At 36.5% G+C, this 17,778-nt stretch overlaps 1 protein-coding gene and 1 long non-coding RNA gene across 2 annotated transcripts; both read left to right on the forward strand.

Annotated features, from left to right (window-relative positions):
- The first annotated feature begins 214 nt into the window (after positions 1-214).
- On the forward strand, positions 215-4,786 carry LOC131023726 (la-related protein 1B-like). The gene is made up of 6 exons (XM_057953290.1): positions 215-928; positions 1,120-1,636; positions 1,714-1,858; positions 1,944-2,034; positions 3,758-3,829; positions 4,125-4,786. The coding sequence occupies exons 1-6, from the start codon at positions 518-520 to the stop codon at positions 4,272-4,274; spliced, it is 1,386 nt and encodes a 461-aa protein (XP_057809273.1). The 5' UTR covers positions 215-517; the 3' UTR covers positions 4,275-4,786.
- Positions 4,787-15,878: 11,092 nt separating this feature from the next.
- Positions 15,879-16,673, forward strand: LOC131023664 (uncharacterized). The gene is made up of 2 exons (XR_009101464.1): positions 15,879-16,202; positions 16,320-16,673. It is a non-coding gene; the product is annotated as an uncharacterized LOC131023664 (long non-coding RNA).
- Positions 16,674-17,778: the final 1,105 nt, after the last annotated feature.

Below are 17,778 nucleotides of genomic sequence, written 5' to 3' on the forward strand. Positions count from 1 at the left end.
CCCCTAAATAATTTATAAATTATTTTTAGAAAATTATAAACTCAGGCGAACACAACCTTAATCTTTGCAAAATCAACTAAAAATGCTTTGAAGGCATAAAAACTCGGTCAAAAACATGAGTAATAGTTGTATTAAAAAAAGTAATAATGTGGGTAAAAAACCTAGAAGAGAATTTTATTTTCTTTTCCCTTTTATATTTTCTCTCGTAGAAGACACAGAAACCTAGGTGGGGGAAGGGAGGTAGTAATACTCAATTTTCACAATTGTGATTTTGGTTTCCGATCGGAAACCAAACCCCATTTTTTGGAATTTGTTTACGATCATCATCTAGATTTAATTTTTATTTTATTTTTTTTCAATTTTTTCTGAGACATAGATTAGTCAGGTCGAATAATTTGTTGATTTTTAGCCCTTCGAGAAATTGGATTCGCATACTGTTGTTTGAGGAGCTTGATTTCCTAAAAGCATCGAAAAAGCGGCGACAGTTAAGGTACAGGAACCCTAAATTTTGATTTGGATGGCAGCGGCGTCGAAGTCTCCTTCTACGCTTGTTCAAGCTCATAATTCTCGCCAGTCCCGGTGGCCCTTGGCGGCACGTGGCGTGCATTCGCCTCCTTATCAAATTGTCGATCAGGAACAGTCTGTAACTTCATGTCTTACTATCCCTCACAGCAAAATAGTGGATGCATTTAATTCTTTGGTTGCATATGAATCTGCTGCTGGCGTGGATGATCAGGTCGAAAACAGTGAAAATGGTGGCGCAGAGAAGAAGCCGGTCTGGAACAAGCCTTCCAGTGGGGCCGCTGCGGTGGCTGCGGAGGTTGGTACGGTGATGGGGGCGGAGGCTTGGCCTGCTCTATCGGACACTGCTCGTGGATCCCCCAAATCTCCGTTTGTTTCATCAAATGGATCAATTATTATACCAGAGGTTTCATTATCCCAATTTTATGTTTCTGTTGTTTACACTGATATTGCCTTTCTTGTTCCTTTTATGTGGCCTAAAATGCTCGTTTTATTCAGATATTAACGTGTTACTTTATGTGTTTAATTTGGAATATTATGATTTTTTCTTCATTTGCGGGAAATATTTTATCTATAGAATCTATAATTCTTTCATAGGGAGTACTACCAGGCTCTTTGTCTCCTAGAAAAGGACCGGACACTAGCATATCTACTCAAATTCACATGGCTCCTGGTGGCCAGAGGTCTACGAAGAGTGGCGGTGACAGTCCGAACCACAACAGAATGGCGGCTAATGGCAGCCTATCTCAGGCTCCGTTTGCTGAATCACAGCAGCAGAATGCTGGAAATTCTGTTACTTCTGCTCGGGAATATAATAAGGAAGAAGCAGCACATTGGGTCTCTGGGCAGAGAGGAAGATCATTTGGTGGTAATGAGCTGCATGCACAGCATGGTCCTTTTAGGGGTAACAGTGGGCCACAAGCTCGACCTGATGGTTCTTACCATCATAGACACGGTGGAAGACGTGATCATCATCGCAGGGAAAGCTTTGGATCTCAAAAGAGAGATGGTTCTAGGCCCTTTGTACGTGGGCCAGCTCCAAATCGACCTTTTCTACCTCCCCCTCGTCCTCCAGTACTTATGCGACCTTTTGTAAATCCCATGGTTTACCATGGTATGTTTGCTGCTATTGTGATAGTGTTTCGTTTTCATGTTGCTTCATTTCAGCTGATGTTTTGATGAATCTTGCAGAGATGCCACAGGTATACTTCGTCCCTGGCCCCCACCTAGATTCACCCAGGCCCATGCCTATGGTCTCATATTCGCCAATGTTGTTTCCTATGCCCGATCCTCACTTACTTAACAAGATCTTGAACCAGATAGACTATTATTTTAGGTATTTGTTACTTGTGTTTAGCTTTCATTACTTGGTTTCTACTAAGTGGAGCCTTTTATCTCTTTTTCTCACTATTGCCTTGTAGTAATGAGAACCTGGTGACGGACACATATTTGCGCAGTATGATGGATGGTGAAGGATGGGTGTCTGTTAAGGAAATAGCTCGGTTCCAGAAAGTAAGCTAGTGAAACTGTGCCTTACACCATATTATTATTAGTCTTCAGTCTATGCCCCTCTTGTGGTGTTAACCTATGTTGTGTCTTACCTGCAATAAATTTGCAATACATATTGACTGTGGAGTTTTTTCTATGGACATTGAATAGGGGTGAATATACTTGGGGTGCGTTCTCTTTGGTTGCAAAATTATCATGGGAAAATGAGGGATAAACAAAATTTCACCCTTTAAATTCTTCCAATCTTTTCCCTCATTTCCTACTTGACCCTTACTCATTCTTCCTTTTCACTATAAAGGAGGGATAATATTATCCCTCCAAAAATGGTGTGATAATATTATCTCACCTTTGTAGTGAAAATGAGGAATAAGTAAGGGTCAATTAGGAAATGAGGGAAAAGAAATGAAGGATTTAAAATGTGAAATTTTGATTATCCCTCATTTTCCCATGATAAATTTACAACCAAAGAAATGAAGGATTTAAAGGGTGGATGTCTGTGGCTGTGTTATTGAGATTGCTATTGTTCCTTAGACCTATTGCCAGCCCTGACCCCTGTCATGGCTGGTCTCTGATGAACAGCCAGGATAAATGAAATTTAAGGTGTAAAGGATTGAATCGTGATCCAAAATTAACAAATGTTAATTCAAAGGTTGAAAACATGTTGGAGAAACTTTTCAGTATATTCATTTACTGATTAAAGCACCTATATATACACAAGAGTCCTAATTGAACTAGGAAAGCATTTACTTGCTCTACAGTTTATACCATATATACAAATCTAATTCAAAGGTAAATTGGTAGCTTTATCTTAGTCTAAATAGCTATCTGTGCCAATTTTGGCCTTATTTAGGTTGTCCTATCATATGGCTGAAAACACTTATTATTGATATGTAAATTACTTTAGAACGCGACTTATTTGTACTCACTACCTGATATGAAATCTTATTGCGGTTTATGAACTAGGATGTTTGGATATATATATATATATATGCAATAGAAGAAATCATGAAAGAGTAGAGTGCTGTAACTTTCACTTGTGAAATTAAAGGGGTTCAATTTGATGTTTGAATTCTGGCAAAACTTCATGGTGAATAATATATTATTGAAAAAGTTGTGACACAGGTGAAACCTTAACTATTTACTCTGATTCTTCTACAAATTGGTTTTTGGATGATTAGATAAAAATGTGAATAAGATATGTTTGGTTCTTAAAAATTAAGATTATTTATTCTTAAAGAAAATAAAACTAACTACCTAGAAATATGGTAACTTATAAATATCTGTCTTTGGGATAGTATTTTGTAATAATATATTAGAATTCTGGTATGCCCTAAATAAGAGTACTCTTTTGCAGCTTCACTTCCATAATTGCTGAATTTTAGAACAGAAGAACTTTTTTCCAGACTGACTTTGTTTGGGAGGCAAAGTGGAGGAAGTCTGTTTTACTTATGTGGCTTATAGTCTCGAACTCTCGATTATATTTCAATGGATTATGTCGATTTCATTATGATGCTGGAAGTTATGGTGTCCTTAGATCTTACCAACTATGGGATTATGTTGCATCACACTTTTATTTTATTGATTCACAATGTCTGAATTTGCTAGCTATTCATAAGCTCACTACTCTGCTCGTGCTTTTCTATGCTTCTCAGTTGTTATTCTTGTCTGATGGGATGGTTTTTAGCATTTGCTGTAAATTTCGGTGTATGTTTTGTCAATTTTACAGGTCGAGCAGATGACAGACAATATTCACCTTATACTAGATGCCATGCAAGCTTCCAATGTAGTGGAAGTGAAGGTAAGATATATGACCTTTTGTCTTTATCTGAGTGTAGTTTTATCTACTACAACTAACATACTAATACTATATATACAGTTTAGTCTGGATCATATTTTCTAAGAGGTGGTTTAAGTCTGTGAGATCAATCTTTCTTTGTATAATCTTTTGGATCTTATTTTCTTATCCTAGTATCATTCATTTTTAGTATGCCACTAATTCTGGGAGGGCCGACTGTTATTATTGATATATTGTCACCTAAACAATCTTTGTTTGTTGGTAATGTTGGTTTTCCCCCTATCCTTTTGCCTTGCAGGGCGATAAAGTGAGGCGCAGAAGTGATTGGGTTAAATGGTTGATGCCCCCTATTCAATATTCCACCTCAAAAAGTCCCTCAGATTCTAGTCAGGATAATCTTGCAGCACATATCAACAGTGTATCATTGCGTGAAAAATCTACCAACTAGAGTCATGCTCTGCTTAACGTCGTCTGGGATCTTGAACGTGCTCAAACTGTGTACCGTGCATTTATTTTCGATGCATTTGAACGGAAAACAACCCTTATGTCTCACGACTCTCACCTCCCTCTTGGAACAATTTTTTATTTTTTATTGGAGAAAACAGGAAAGAACCTGTCAGCTTATGCCGTGACTATTATCTTAAGCAATGGGTACATTTGATTTTGGTCACAAATGTGTGACGGAATGATGTCTCTCTTCTTACAAACAGAGGCTTCACTTCTTGGTGAATCACAAAAAAAGAGAGAAGAATTGATAGAAAATTATTTTTAGTAGGAAATTGAGACTTATAACCTGATTATTTTCAGGTTCAATTTTTGGTTTTCATCGAGTGTTTTAGTTTTTAATTTTCTTCTTGTCTAGCTTTATAATTTCTCATGTTATGTATTTACCGAGTATGAGTTGACTACGGTATGTACAAGATAATTCTAATTTGTTAACCAATGCTTGGGTTTGTCGAAGATTTTTTATCTCCCTCCATAGACAAATTCTCCTGCGAAATATTTTGTATTTTTTTTATGGGAATGCAATTTGATTCTTCCAGTTGGATTTGATGTGATTTATGAGTATATACGTATAGGATGTATTACAGTGAGATTGCTAATGAGGTAGTACTCCCTCCGTCCCACCGAAAGTGGTGCGTATTCCTTTTTGGGTTGTCCCACCGAAAGTGGTCCATTTCATTTTTTGGTAATAATTTTACACTACAAACAATATGGCCTCACACACATTTACACACCTTTACATTACAATCTTATTCTCCTTAAATCACGTGCCCAAAAGAAATGCATCACTTTCGGTGGGACGGAGGGAGTATATATTAACGAATATCGATATTAAAAAAATTATAAAATTTTCGTTCCCTCCAAAATTCGATCGGGGTTAAAAAATTTGCCCTCTAGATAAATACTAATCATAGGATACATGAAATCAACACCCACAAATCAATTTAAGATCTCACCCCATATAGGGGATTTCATTATAACGCTCTCCTACATATGTGTGTGTGTGTGTGTGGGCACCAAGATTGTAACATGTGCCAAGGAGCTTCCAAAGCCTTCCAAGATAAAATCTGTATAGGGTAAAGTCGAAATATAACTTTCAGATATAAAAAAAAAATTATTTTTTTTGTTGATTTTCTTTTGATTTTTAAAACATATATGTTTTCCATGCATAAAGTTTTACACAAAAATACATAATCTTACATACAAAAAATACATTAAATTGTAAAAAAAAATACTATATAAATGTTTTTTTAAGGATATAATCTAAAATTCATGATATATTGATATCTAAAAATCAACGTTTATATACAATATAGGTTATTTTAACTTAAGGAAATAAAATATTCGAAAGGTATAAGATTGAATGAACTGTCCCTTCCTTAATTATTGCCAGAGGATGATTATGGAAACTACATATTCAATTAAAATTTGATTATTTCCTTAGTTTATGGAAATGTGTAAAATGACAAAAAAAAATGTCCAATTATATACTCGATATTATGTATATAAGGCAATCACCTAATAAAAAATGCAAAAGCTTGCGTGCATCGTATGAGGCGGGTTTGCCCGACCCGCGCTCCATCACCCTAAACTCGAATCTTCCTCATTTTTTCTCTCTCAAGCATCGGTCACTCTCTTTTTCTCAATCTGACCGACAGCACGTGATAAGGCTAAACTCACGAGCTCTTCGAGTGAGCACAAACTCCAGAATACAGATAGAGAAAACTTAGGAGGAGAGACAACAATCTCAATATTCATTCAAGATAATAGAGAAAACAATGAAACATCCTATATATTTTCAACGGCCTTCTGGGAAAAGTAGAAACAGACACCTAGGGATTGAGCGACACAGTATCAGATTTTCTAACAAACAGGGACCACCGAATCAGCTTTCTCTACCCCACTACATAGTCCTTCAGCCAAAGGGGTTGCTGGGATACTCGTTTGGGCTTCTTCCCTTCTTGGGGCTTCTCTGGTTGGGCCGCAAAGTCACGCTCATCAATTGGGCCTTGGGATGTAACATTCCCCACCGCTTCTGCAATCACCTTGTCCTCAACGTGAAACTGAGGATAGGCGTTGCGAAAGTCTTCCAAATCCTCCCAAGTAGCATTCTCAGGAGGTTCTCCAAACCATTGAACCAACACTTGATGACGCGGTCCGTCCTTGCTCAAGACGCGGCGTTGGGAGCAGATGGCTAACGGAACGGCGACCGAATGAGAATCGCGCGATTCTGGTGGAAGATCACAGGGAACTTCTGAGATGTCACCCTTGTAGGGCTTGAGTGCTGACACGTGGAACACCGGGTGGATGCGGCTGGTGGGAGGCAATTCGAGGCGATACGCCACTGGACCAACCTGCTCCGATATGGTGAAGGGGCTATAGTACCTGCGCGCTAGTTTGGGCGCTACTCGGCCGAAAACTGAGGTTTGTCGGGTATGGCTGTAGACGCACCAGGACAGAGTCGCCGACGTTAAACTCGAGCTCGCGACAACGTCAATCACTATTCTACTTTATGTGGGCCTGCGTTTGGCGAAGAGTGATTTTCAGCTGACGTAATAATTGATCTCGTTCCAAGAGAAGATCCTCGACAGCTTGAATCTTCGATGCTCCCCGGACATAAGGCGGAATGGTCGGTGGCAGTCGCCCATAAAGCGCTTGAAATGGGGTCATGCGAATGCTGGAACAATATGAGGTATTGTAGGAAAACTCTGCCCAGCTCAAGTATTGCGCCCAAGATGTTGGCTTCAGGTGAGCGAACGAACAGAGGTACTGCTCGAGGCCGCGATTGACCACCTCCGTCTGACCGTCCGTATGCGGGTGGTAAGCGGTACTATGATGCAACGTAGTTCCCGACAGTTGAAAGAGCTTGTGCCAGAATTTACTTAAGAACAGAGGGTCGCGATCGGAGATGGTTGAAGTTGGTAATCCATGATACTTGACAACCATTTCTATAAAGAGAGCAGCTATGGATGTAGCAGTAAAGTGTACCGGCAATGGTCCAAAATGGGCGGACTTAGTGAGACGATCAACCACAACAAAAATCGTAGTGAAGTGGCGGCTCGGAGGGAGGCACGTGATGAAATCCATAGTGATGTCTTCCCAAACTTGATTCGGTGTAGGGAGAGGTTGAAGCAACCCTACTGGAGGTAGGGTTGAGTACTTAGTGTGTTGGTACGTGATGCAGGACGCCACATATTTCTCTACCGCAACTCGCATCCGAGGCCAAAAAAATGTTGTAGCTAAACGAACTAGAGTGCGCTTCACTCCTCCGTGACCAACAGTGGGAGTGGCATAGGCTTCGTGGAGAAGGCGAGGAATGAGAGAAGACTCGGGGCTGATGTAGAATCGATTGCGGAATAGCAGAATTCCATTGCGGACCGTAAAGTGGGAATTCAGCTTTTGAGCCTCAAATTGCTCGTGGAGGGCGATGAGATCAGGCTTTGTAGAGTTTTCCAAGCGAATGATGTCACGGAGTTCAGACATGGGCATGCTGGCGAAGGTTAGCGCAAGTAACTGTGGTGAAGGCTCGCTTTGATCCTCCGGCAGTCGAGATAGAGCGTCGGCTGCGCAGTTGGAACTGCCCGAGCGATACTCAATCCGAAAATGAAATCCCAGCAGCTTACTGACATATCGCTGCTGTTTCGGGGTTTGGATTGTCTGTTGCAAGAGCTCTCGAATACTCTTGTGATCCGTTCGAACCACGAAGAATCTCCCCAGCAGGTATTGCCTACCCCCATATTATTTCTTAAAATAGAAGCGAGCCATTATCGGTGGGACAACCCGAAATGAAATACGTGCCATCAATAGCGGGACAAAGGGAGTAATAAAAAGTAATTATTATTATGAAGAAGTGTAATGCTTTTGAAACATTATATTTCTTCACAATAATGTTTATTTTTATTCATAAGAACTTTTACTTTTAGTTATTTGCTCAAGTAATAATTTTTGTAAGTAAAAGTAATTATTGGTGTGAAGAAAAGTAATGTTATTTTCACACGTTAATACTTTTATTCGTAACTATTTGGCCAAGTAATTATTGTCGTAACAAAAAGTAATTATTGTTACAATGCAATGTAATATTAGGGCTGAGCAAAATCGAACCGGAATCGCCAAACCAAACCAAAAATAACGGTTTGGTTCGATTTTTATGTATGAAACGGTTCGGTTCGGTTTGAAATTAAAACAACCAAACCATTTCGGTTCGGGTTCAGGTTTGAAAAAACGGTGCGGTTTTCAACCCAAACCCGCCCGAATTAAATATTATTAATAAATTATTAAATATATATTTTTTAAATAAATAATTATTAAATAATTAAAACTTAAATTCATGTTTTAGGGTTTTACACTTTAGTACTTTACACATATTAGATTATAATTGTATCATCTAGAATCAAATATTATTAATAATTTATTAAATATATATTTTTAAATAAATAAAATAAAATAAAATGGTTTATGCCAAACCGAACCGAAAATTTACGGATCGGTTTGGTTCGGTTTCGGCCATCTAAACGATTTGGTTTGGTTTCGAATTTCATGGGCGGTTTGGGTTCGATTTTTTTTGGTATGGTTCGGTTTTGACCCGAACCGCCCGAATGCTCACCCCTATGTAATATTTCTAAATTATCACATTTGTTTACGATAATTGTTACTTTTATTCATGATAATTTATTACTTTTATTTGGATTGGCTAATGTCGTTGTCTTCATTGGAAGTGTAGTAAAGGATGAGAGGTGTGTAAGAAGCTGAAATCCTCTCATCAATGAAAGAGAGCTTGAAATCTCTGATATGGGAAGGTGGACTGAAGAAGGCTTTATTACTTGTGTGGATACTATTTCAATCTTCATTTTGGGTGAGTATTGGAGGAGAAGGAAAGATATTGATTGGTTCAATGTTGGGGAAATATGAGACCAGAAATTTGTGTAAAATATTTAAGTGTTGTTGTCAATGTGTGCTGTACAGTTAATTAGAGGGGGGTGAGATTTTTTATTGTAGTTATAAGAAGCTTGCCTTATTGTGTTTGTGCATAGCCAGATTTAAGATCTGGAGCTTTGCATATATGTATGTATTTTTATTTATTTGACGAAGTAAACATTATCATAATAAAAAGTAATTATTGATATGCACAAATGTAATATTTTAAAATTATTCCATTTGTTGTAATTATTATTGTAACAAAAAGTAATCCTTATTTTAATAAAAAGTAGTAAAAAACATAAAGAGACGTAACCCAAAAGTGACTACATTCAAGGAGAAACAGAAAACAGACCAGACAAAAACATAAAGAGACGTAACCGAAAAGTGACTACATCCAGAAGACAAAGGAAACGAAATCAAACAGGAAACAGACCAAAGCAAACTAACTATCAAAATGAAAACTGAATCTAAAGTTAAGATAACCAAGCTGATTCATCCGAACTAGAGCAAGAAACTGCCAAGGAGCAGAAGTGCAATAAAAAATAGTCAACGTATGGACCTGATACCCTCTCATCTCCATAAAATCAGTAGGTCGGTTTCCCTCGCGGGGGGTGTGAGTGAAACGGACTCGCTGAAGTTGGGTAAGCAATCAGATCCAAGCAATAATATGACGAATACTAGCATGACCGTGACGCCCAGCAGACATGAGCAACACGATCACCACCGCATCCATCTCAACCCAGATATAAGTAGAAAATGTGATAGTCAACCTAATACCCTCGAGCATGGCAACTAACTCAGCATCAAAACTGGAAGTAGCATCGCAGGGGGTACAGAAGGCAACAATGAGGGTTCCATTATGATCACGAACCACTTCTCCACTAGCACCTCACTGTGTGTGTGAATTGAAGGAACCATCAGTGTTCAGCTTCACTCAAGGAGACTCCGGAGGGATCTAGAGAACCAAAGTGGACCGAAGCGTCCGGCTCACGGGAGGAGCTGAGGGCATGAAATCAATCGGGGGGTACAACCACGCTAATGAGAGACAGTAAGTTTCCCCGCTGCAGCGAGCAGCCGAAGATGTCGAAAAACCTACCAAATCATATGAGAAGCACATAAAGATGTAGTCTTGTGCTTACGGCTATTCCTTTCAATTCAAAGAAACCACATAACCAAAAAGAAATGTGCCTCTTATCCTCCCGCAGGAAGGCGCGCCGCCAGTGACCTAGTCTACGTGCAATATCAATGCTCATGTGATAATAGATTCTTGAATGTTACTCTCATTTAACTTGTGCACTTTGCATACCGAGTGAATTAAAGATACACATTTAACCAAAATAATACTCCATATGGCTTTTAAGCTCTTAAAAACAGCTATATAAGGACTACTCCTAGTTCTCCTGTGACGCCCCAATTTTCTTATTAAATAAAAAGAAGTACTTTGATTAAAAACAATAATATTTCAATATTTAAATAACTAAAACCCAAATCCAACTGAGAAAAGTAAATAAACATCATAAACTGAGTTTTTATTCTAATTGAAAATAAAATATTATTTCTTCTTTTATCTTGACCATCATTCGCCCTGCCTCACATCGCCCGAGCCATCTCCTGAAAGTAATATTGTTTTGGGGTGAGTACAATAAACTCAGTGGGGTGCATTTATCCATATTATAAGAATCACAACAAAATATAAGTGCAATGAATACTGTCTGCTCTTTCATACTGCCCGAAAGCAATAACTTTCTGTCTCTTAGCCCGAAGGCTATATAACTTTCTGTCTCATATAGCCCGTAGGCTATAACTTTCTGTCTCATATAGCCCGTAGGCTATAACTTTCTGTCTCATATAACCCGTAGGTTATAACTTTCTGTCTCATATAACCCGTAGGTTATAACTTTCTGTCTCATAGCCCGGAGGCTCTGCCTGCTTCTCACACATATAAATTGAGTAAAACGTATAATAAGGATAAATGTTAAATGCAACGTTATAACTCCACCTTTACTTCTCTTTGACACGTGTAAAGTAATTAAAGATTAAGTCTTGCGCGCCTCGCCTAAAAATAAATTATGAAATCATAATTAAGATACATTTAAATCAATGAATGCACATGAATATATATATATATATATATATATATATACTTGAATAAAAACTGCACATATATATTTATATACATAAACAAAATTCTTTTCTACTACTTATAATTAATTACATTTAAAAAAAATCAGCATGTGTATATATGCGCTTACAAAAAAAGGAAAAGTCAAACTCTTAAAAATAAACATATGTATCCACTTATATATATATATATATATACGTAGAAGACTCCCTAATAAATATTTATGCTTAAAATAAATGAAAAGTTAGATATAGGACACTCATGTTTATAGTATAAACTAGGAAATCATTACATATTATATATATATATACTTAATACATATGCAGCAGTAGCATGTTAGGATTAGGAGAAAACAAAAAAAACAAAAAGGAAACATTGCAAGACTATATGTACGAAAAATCTGACACAAAGCTAGGGAATAAAGAAAATGGCTGAGTGGAAAAATGAGATACTGTTCTTCTCTTTGACGAGAAAGAACCGCAACACAAATATTAGAAAAGAAGCCACAAGATAGAGAGTTTACCTCACTCAGGAGAAGAGTTGGGTGATTTTTTATTTTTAAGTGTGAGAAATGAGGTGAAAGGAGCTGCTATTTATACAAGAGGTTGAGGGTTTATTTTTAGAAATAGTATCAATCAATTATTCTTCTCATGACTTCACAAGGAAAGCTTGACTAGGGTAAAATTTTGCAGCTGTAACTTATGAACGAAAATAAAATAAAATCAAGGAAGTGTGCAAAACCTTATACTATTTTTCTTCGGGCCCAAGAAATGGGCTTCATAAATTAAAAGAATTGGATTTTCTCAATAGATAGCTATTTGGACTTTATAAAAAAATATGTAATATATAAAAGAGAAATTAAAAATATAACTATAGAAATAATACTAATAGGTAAAATAAATAATGCTTCGAATTTCTTATAATTAAATGCTCGTGCTCATGCAATATCTAGGCGCGATTTATAAGACTTAAAATTTAATTATTGAAATAAATTAAAGAAGAGGAATTTTTGTACTAAAAAAAAATATTTTGGGGCTCTACATCTCCGGACCAGGAAATCATTCAGCTCAAGGAACTTGTGACAAGAGATCAGGGGCGAGGGCCTCTTCCTCCCTCCCTTCGCTTCCAATTCTCCTCATGGGTAGCTTGACTAGTTAAGCAAAGCAACTAGTCAAGGTACCTCCCAGTATGGAGCCATCGTCGCTTCGGTCGGTCGTTGTCAGCTTGGAGATTTCTTTTACTTTATAAGTCTCCGCTATAGTGACCAGTAGCAGGTTTTAGTTCGCACTGGTATATAGCGACCATTGCCTTCTTGTCCCCTGGTAGGATCTTATCGAATATCCGTATGCACACTTGAAGAAAACCCGCTCTAACCGATGCTATACGGGACCTTGCCAGGAGGTTCAGTGATCACTTAAGATATTTCCAAAATTGACTCTAAACAACCGAAGGGAGTGATGGACTATCAGGTGATAGGCCAGAACGATATAGAGTAGTAGAGTAGTGTAGCTAGTCCTTAGTTGTTGCTTGTAGCTAACCCCAAGCCCGTACTCCAAAAAGGGAGGGTTGGGGTTAGCGGCTACTAGAGTTAATCCAGATCAATTATAAATCTGATCAACATATATATACACAGACACATTCAACTATAAGCACATGGCCCCTAATAAAATTTGTGGTTTTAACTAATGACAATTTGTCGGGTAATGTTCTAGAAAATATTGTTTTGCCCTAACATTGTTTTAGCTATATTAATTAATAATGTATTTTCTTGCTCGTTATTCTTATAGACAAAACCCTTTTTAATCCAGTATATATTGGATTGAACCTAGATACAATAGCTCAAAAAAATTGTAAGCTTATTTGTTTGATAGTATGAGATAAGCTTGATATATTTGGTTAGATGAATTACATTATATATAGTATGTTATGTATAAAATTTTTAATAGAAGAATGAAATTATGGTAATTTAATATTTTAATATGTAGTATAACTGATCCCATTTTGTAGATAGTACCAAAATTCCACAAATTTTGTATCACACATATTGGGGCCTTGTTTTTATAAGGGATCTTATATTATGAAACAAATAAGATATTAGAGTATCATATGTGTATTATATACAATTATCACCTAGCTATAACAACATATTTAACTGAAGAGATAATTAAATAAATCAATATGAATTATTAATGGGAAAACATGGTAAAGAAAATAATCATTCACTTATTTAATTTCCAACCTAACATATCAATTATAATCAATGACAATGATTTTCTCCCTTTGCCGTTCACTAATTCTATTCTCTATAACCAAACACCCTTAAATAAATTATAATACACAAAAACTTGGGTGAGGTCAACCTCATACCATGAGACGGGTCGGGTCGGGCGCGGGTTTGACGGGTCGGGTGGGTTTTGGGCGCGGGTCTGGGATACCAGAAATAAAGTACACGTTCTCATTAATAAAAGTAATAATTATTGTGAACAAATGTAATAATTTAGAAACATTACATTTCATCATATCAATAGTTACTTTTCCTCAAGACAATGATTATTTGAATTATTATTTGATTATTTCATCATATCAATAATTACTTTTCCTCAAGATAATGATTACTTAAATTATTATTTAATTTTTTTTCTATATTCTATTTATTTTCTCCGTTATTCAAAGTAATTGTTATTATAATGAAAAGTAATTATTGACATGAAGAAATGTAATGTTTTTAAATTATTACATTTGTTCACAATAATTGTTACTTTTATTAATGATAATGTGTACTTTATCCCAGACCCGCGTCCAAACCCGACCCGACCCGCGCCCCCGACCCGACCCGACCCGTCTCATGCTATGAGGTCAACCTCACCCAAGACCTACTCATTATAATAATATATAGCAAGGTTTCACGTTGTAAATCATATTTGAGATTACCTACTTATTGGTGCAAGCTAGCGAGAGATTGTGACTAAACAAACTCATAATTCGAATTTCGCTAATATTGTGTTTAAGTTCATTAAAAATAAAGTAAATAAAATTAAAGACTAATTATTTGATGTGACCTAGTAGCTAGTGCCTAGTGGTGTGATCTAGGTGATGTTGTGAGTTAAATTGCTATGAGTTTAAATTTCATAAATAATTGTGTTAAGATCGAGATTATTATGACTATAAAACATGAGTTTAAACCGGTCAACCGTTAACTATTTTTGTACGATACTTACTAGCTTTAGTGAATTTATCGCTCATGTGTGATTTATCGACATTACACAAATTTTTTATCAAGATTGCGCCTAAATATAATTACCATCACACATTCACACCTAATTAGTGATATGAGGGAGTTTAGATTTTTTTTATTTTTTATTTTTTTAAGTTGTAAATCGTAATTGTCGACGATTGATTGTATTTGTCCGTAAATACACGAATTTAGATCAAATTTTAGTTTTGCACGTGAATTTTAAATTGCATATGGCTAAAATTCTGATTTTTGCACATTAACTTAATATTTGAATGGTTGCTAGCTATCTGATTGTATCCATGGCTATGATTGCTATCATACACATGCGTGTCTGCTCGAGCTGGACCATGCATGTATTTCAGGTATACTAAGGGGACGAAGAAGAAGGTAAGATGGATTTATAATTCATTTGTTTTATTTTAATTTAATACTGGAGTAATTTTATTTCATATATACAAATCAAGTAAATTAAATAAATTGAAATGCTTAAATTATACTCCCTCCGTCCACAATTTAATGCTTTGTTTGGCTTTAAAAAACTGTCCACAAATTAATAATGCCCTGTTTTGCTTTTTGTACCATTTTACTCTCCTACTTTTTCTATATTTACTACCCTTTGCCACTAATGGACCCACCTTCAAACACATTTTTCACTTTTATATTCTATATTTACTACACTTTATCACTTTAGTCAACTACTTTATCACTTTAGTCAACTACCCTTATATTTCATCCACATCACCTTTTTCAGCTTTCTTAGTCTCCGTGCCAGGACCCAAGTAGGGCATTAATTTGTGGACGGAGGGAGTATATAAAATTCACATATTTAGAGCTATTGACCCTATCTATCATGAATAATATAGTGAGTCTTTTTTCACAGAACTTCCTCTCTAGTCTTAAATCTTAATTTCTTGGTCGAATTTTCTTCTTCCTATATTTTGACCGACATTAATATTATTGGCACCAAAACTATTTGACTGAAAATGATCATTTTATCTGTACAATTTTGACCGAGACTAATTTTTTTTAGAAGACAAATATTATATGATTTAAATCAACCAATTTTTTTTTGTTTAATTCCATAGTTTATAAACACTCCCTTCAGTCCTATTACAAATGTCTCATTATTCAAAATGGGATGTCTCATTACAAATGTCACATTCCTTTTTGGCAATATATTCTCTCTTTATACCTAATATTTAAATAATTTTTACCAATTCACTTTATTTTCAAAAGTAATGAGATATTTGTAATGAGACAGAGAGAGAGTACAATTTTAGTTGCCCAAGTAAATTTTACATACGATAATTATCAAAATATCTCGCACCACTTTTCCTCTTCACGCACATTTCTCATAAGCCATCGCACCAAGCTTTTCTATCTACTCTTCTTCGCCGAGAACGAAGGCATCATCTCGCTGGACTCAGTTGACGAAGCGACGACTTGGAGAGCCATTCGTGAACTTGGCGCCCCACAGCCTCATATCTCTCCCTCTCAAGCTTGCGGCGCTACTGTTGTGACAGTGGTAGCTTGTTAAAAATGGGAGTATGGGATGGCGATGATTTGTAAGGGAAAAAGATAAAAGAATAGAATAGAAGGTCAGAGAAATTGAGAGTGAAAGGGTGATTTCGGTAGCCAATCTCGTCAAAAACTGAAGGAGATGCGTTTTTTTTTTTTTTTGATATTTGGGTTTCTAACAATGGTTTTTTGCACAGAGGGACTGCAGAGAGGGATACTAAGGTGATGGTGTCGCGACGGTGGCTGGCAGCAACCCTCGTTGGACAACAAGTGTCGCGGCGGTGGCTGGTAGCAACATTCGCCGGATGACAAGAGCAGTGTTGCAAATTGGGAAGGGTTTTCTCTTAATTCAATTTAAAAATTAGTTAAACGTGTGAGCCTTCTTCCTTTTCTTCCTAGTTTAACTTTTCTAAATACTTATTCCTAAAAGAAACGGGTCATTAATATTGGGACGGAGGGAGTAAATATTTCAACACCATCTTATTTTTTCATGATTTTGTAAGCAACAATCACTTTATAAAAACAACTCTATTATGATTTGTTATTATCAATATATAATCTTTCAACTTCATCTTTTCTCATTTTTCTCTAGCTAACTATGATTTTCTATCTTTAATTCACAATTTTTTCTATAACTTTTTTTTTTCTAATTATGTTTTCTCTCTCTAAATCATAGTATTCTTTCTAATTTTTTGAATTGTGTGAAAGAGGACTGAACCCTAGACATCTCTGTCGACACAACAAGTCTTCACCGCTTGATTGTCACAAAGGGAAATTCTTTCTGTATACAGAGTTACGTAACTATGTAAGTTCAATTAGTTAAATATTTTAACAACTTATAAGCTATTGACATATTAAATTTTATAAGTTCCTAAAACATTTAGTGCATGTTTGGCATCTAAGTTTGGAAACAGTGTGATTAATAAAACCAAGTTAAAGAAAATGTGACATAGTTTATCTATTTATAAGTGTTTGGTAGCAAATTACAATTTTAACCTTATATTAATTTAAATAAGTTTATTTAAAAAAAATTATCTATCATTTGCACCCTCACCCCACCGTCTGCCCCATTAAACCCCTCCCAACCCCACCGACAGCCCTTTTTCCCTCACACCCACAAACTCCATCTTCTTGTCTTCGACCACCATCCCTCCCCTCAAACTACATCTTCTTCAACCAATTCTTGCCGCCGACCACCACCCCATTTATCTCAAACTCCATCTTCTTCAACTAATTATTGTCTTCGTTCAATCTTTCTCAAGTTACCCTTAGATGTAGTGAATGTTAAGATGGAAGTACATATCCCATCCTTGTAGGAAGAGTCGGTAGAAGCTGAAATTGAAATATTGACTGAAGAACCATGCATGCCATCAGAGCCCAAGGCGCCACTGTTGCCACCACAAGTAACAACAAACAGATTGAAGGACCCACCATGGACCTCTCCATCATCGACAATAGTCAAATCCGCTAATTGTAGATTCTTTGGACTCTTAATCGCCTTTGAACCAAATGCGGCCAAGTTTTCGCAATCCCCTTTTTCATTCCACTCTATCTCCATAAAGTGGCTCATCAAACAACTCAATTAACAAGCTACATCATAAACTGAAATACTAGATTTGGAACTTAACAAATCAACACGATTAATACGCAGAAGAG

Source organism: Salvia miltiorrhiza, chromosome 4 (assembly GCF_028751815.1).
Source record: "Salvia miltiorrhiza cultivar Shanhuang (shh) chromosome 4, IMPLAD_Smil_shh, whole genome shotgun sequence".
In the NCBI taxonomy this organism is placed as follows: Eukaryota; Viridiplantae; Streptophyta; class Magnoliopsida; order Lamiales; family Lamiaceae; genus Salvia; species Salvia miltiorrhiza.

Excerpts from the sequence above, each read along its gene's own strand:
- LOC131023726 (XM_057953290.1), top strand. The coding sequence starts at position 518 with ATGGCAGCGGCGTCGAAGTCTCCTTCTACGCTTGTTCAAGCTCATAAT. Across the intron at positions 2,035-3,757 it reads AAATAGCTCGGTTCCAGAAA|GTCGAGCAGATGACAGACAA; the intron begins GTAAGCTAGTGA and ends TCAATTTTACAG. Across the intron at positions 3,830-4,124 it reads CCAATGTAGTGGAAGTGAAG|GGCGATAAAGTGAGGCGCAG; the intron begins GTAAGATATATG and ends TTTGCCTTGCAG.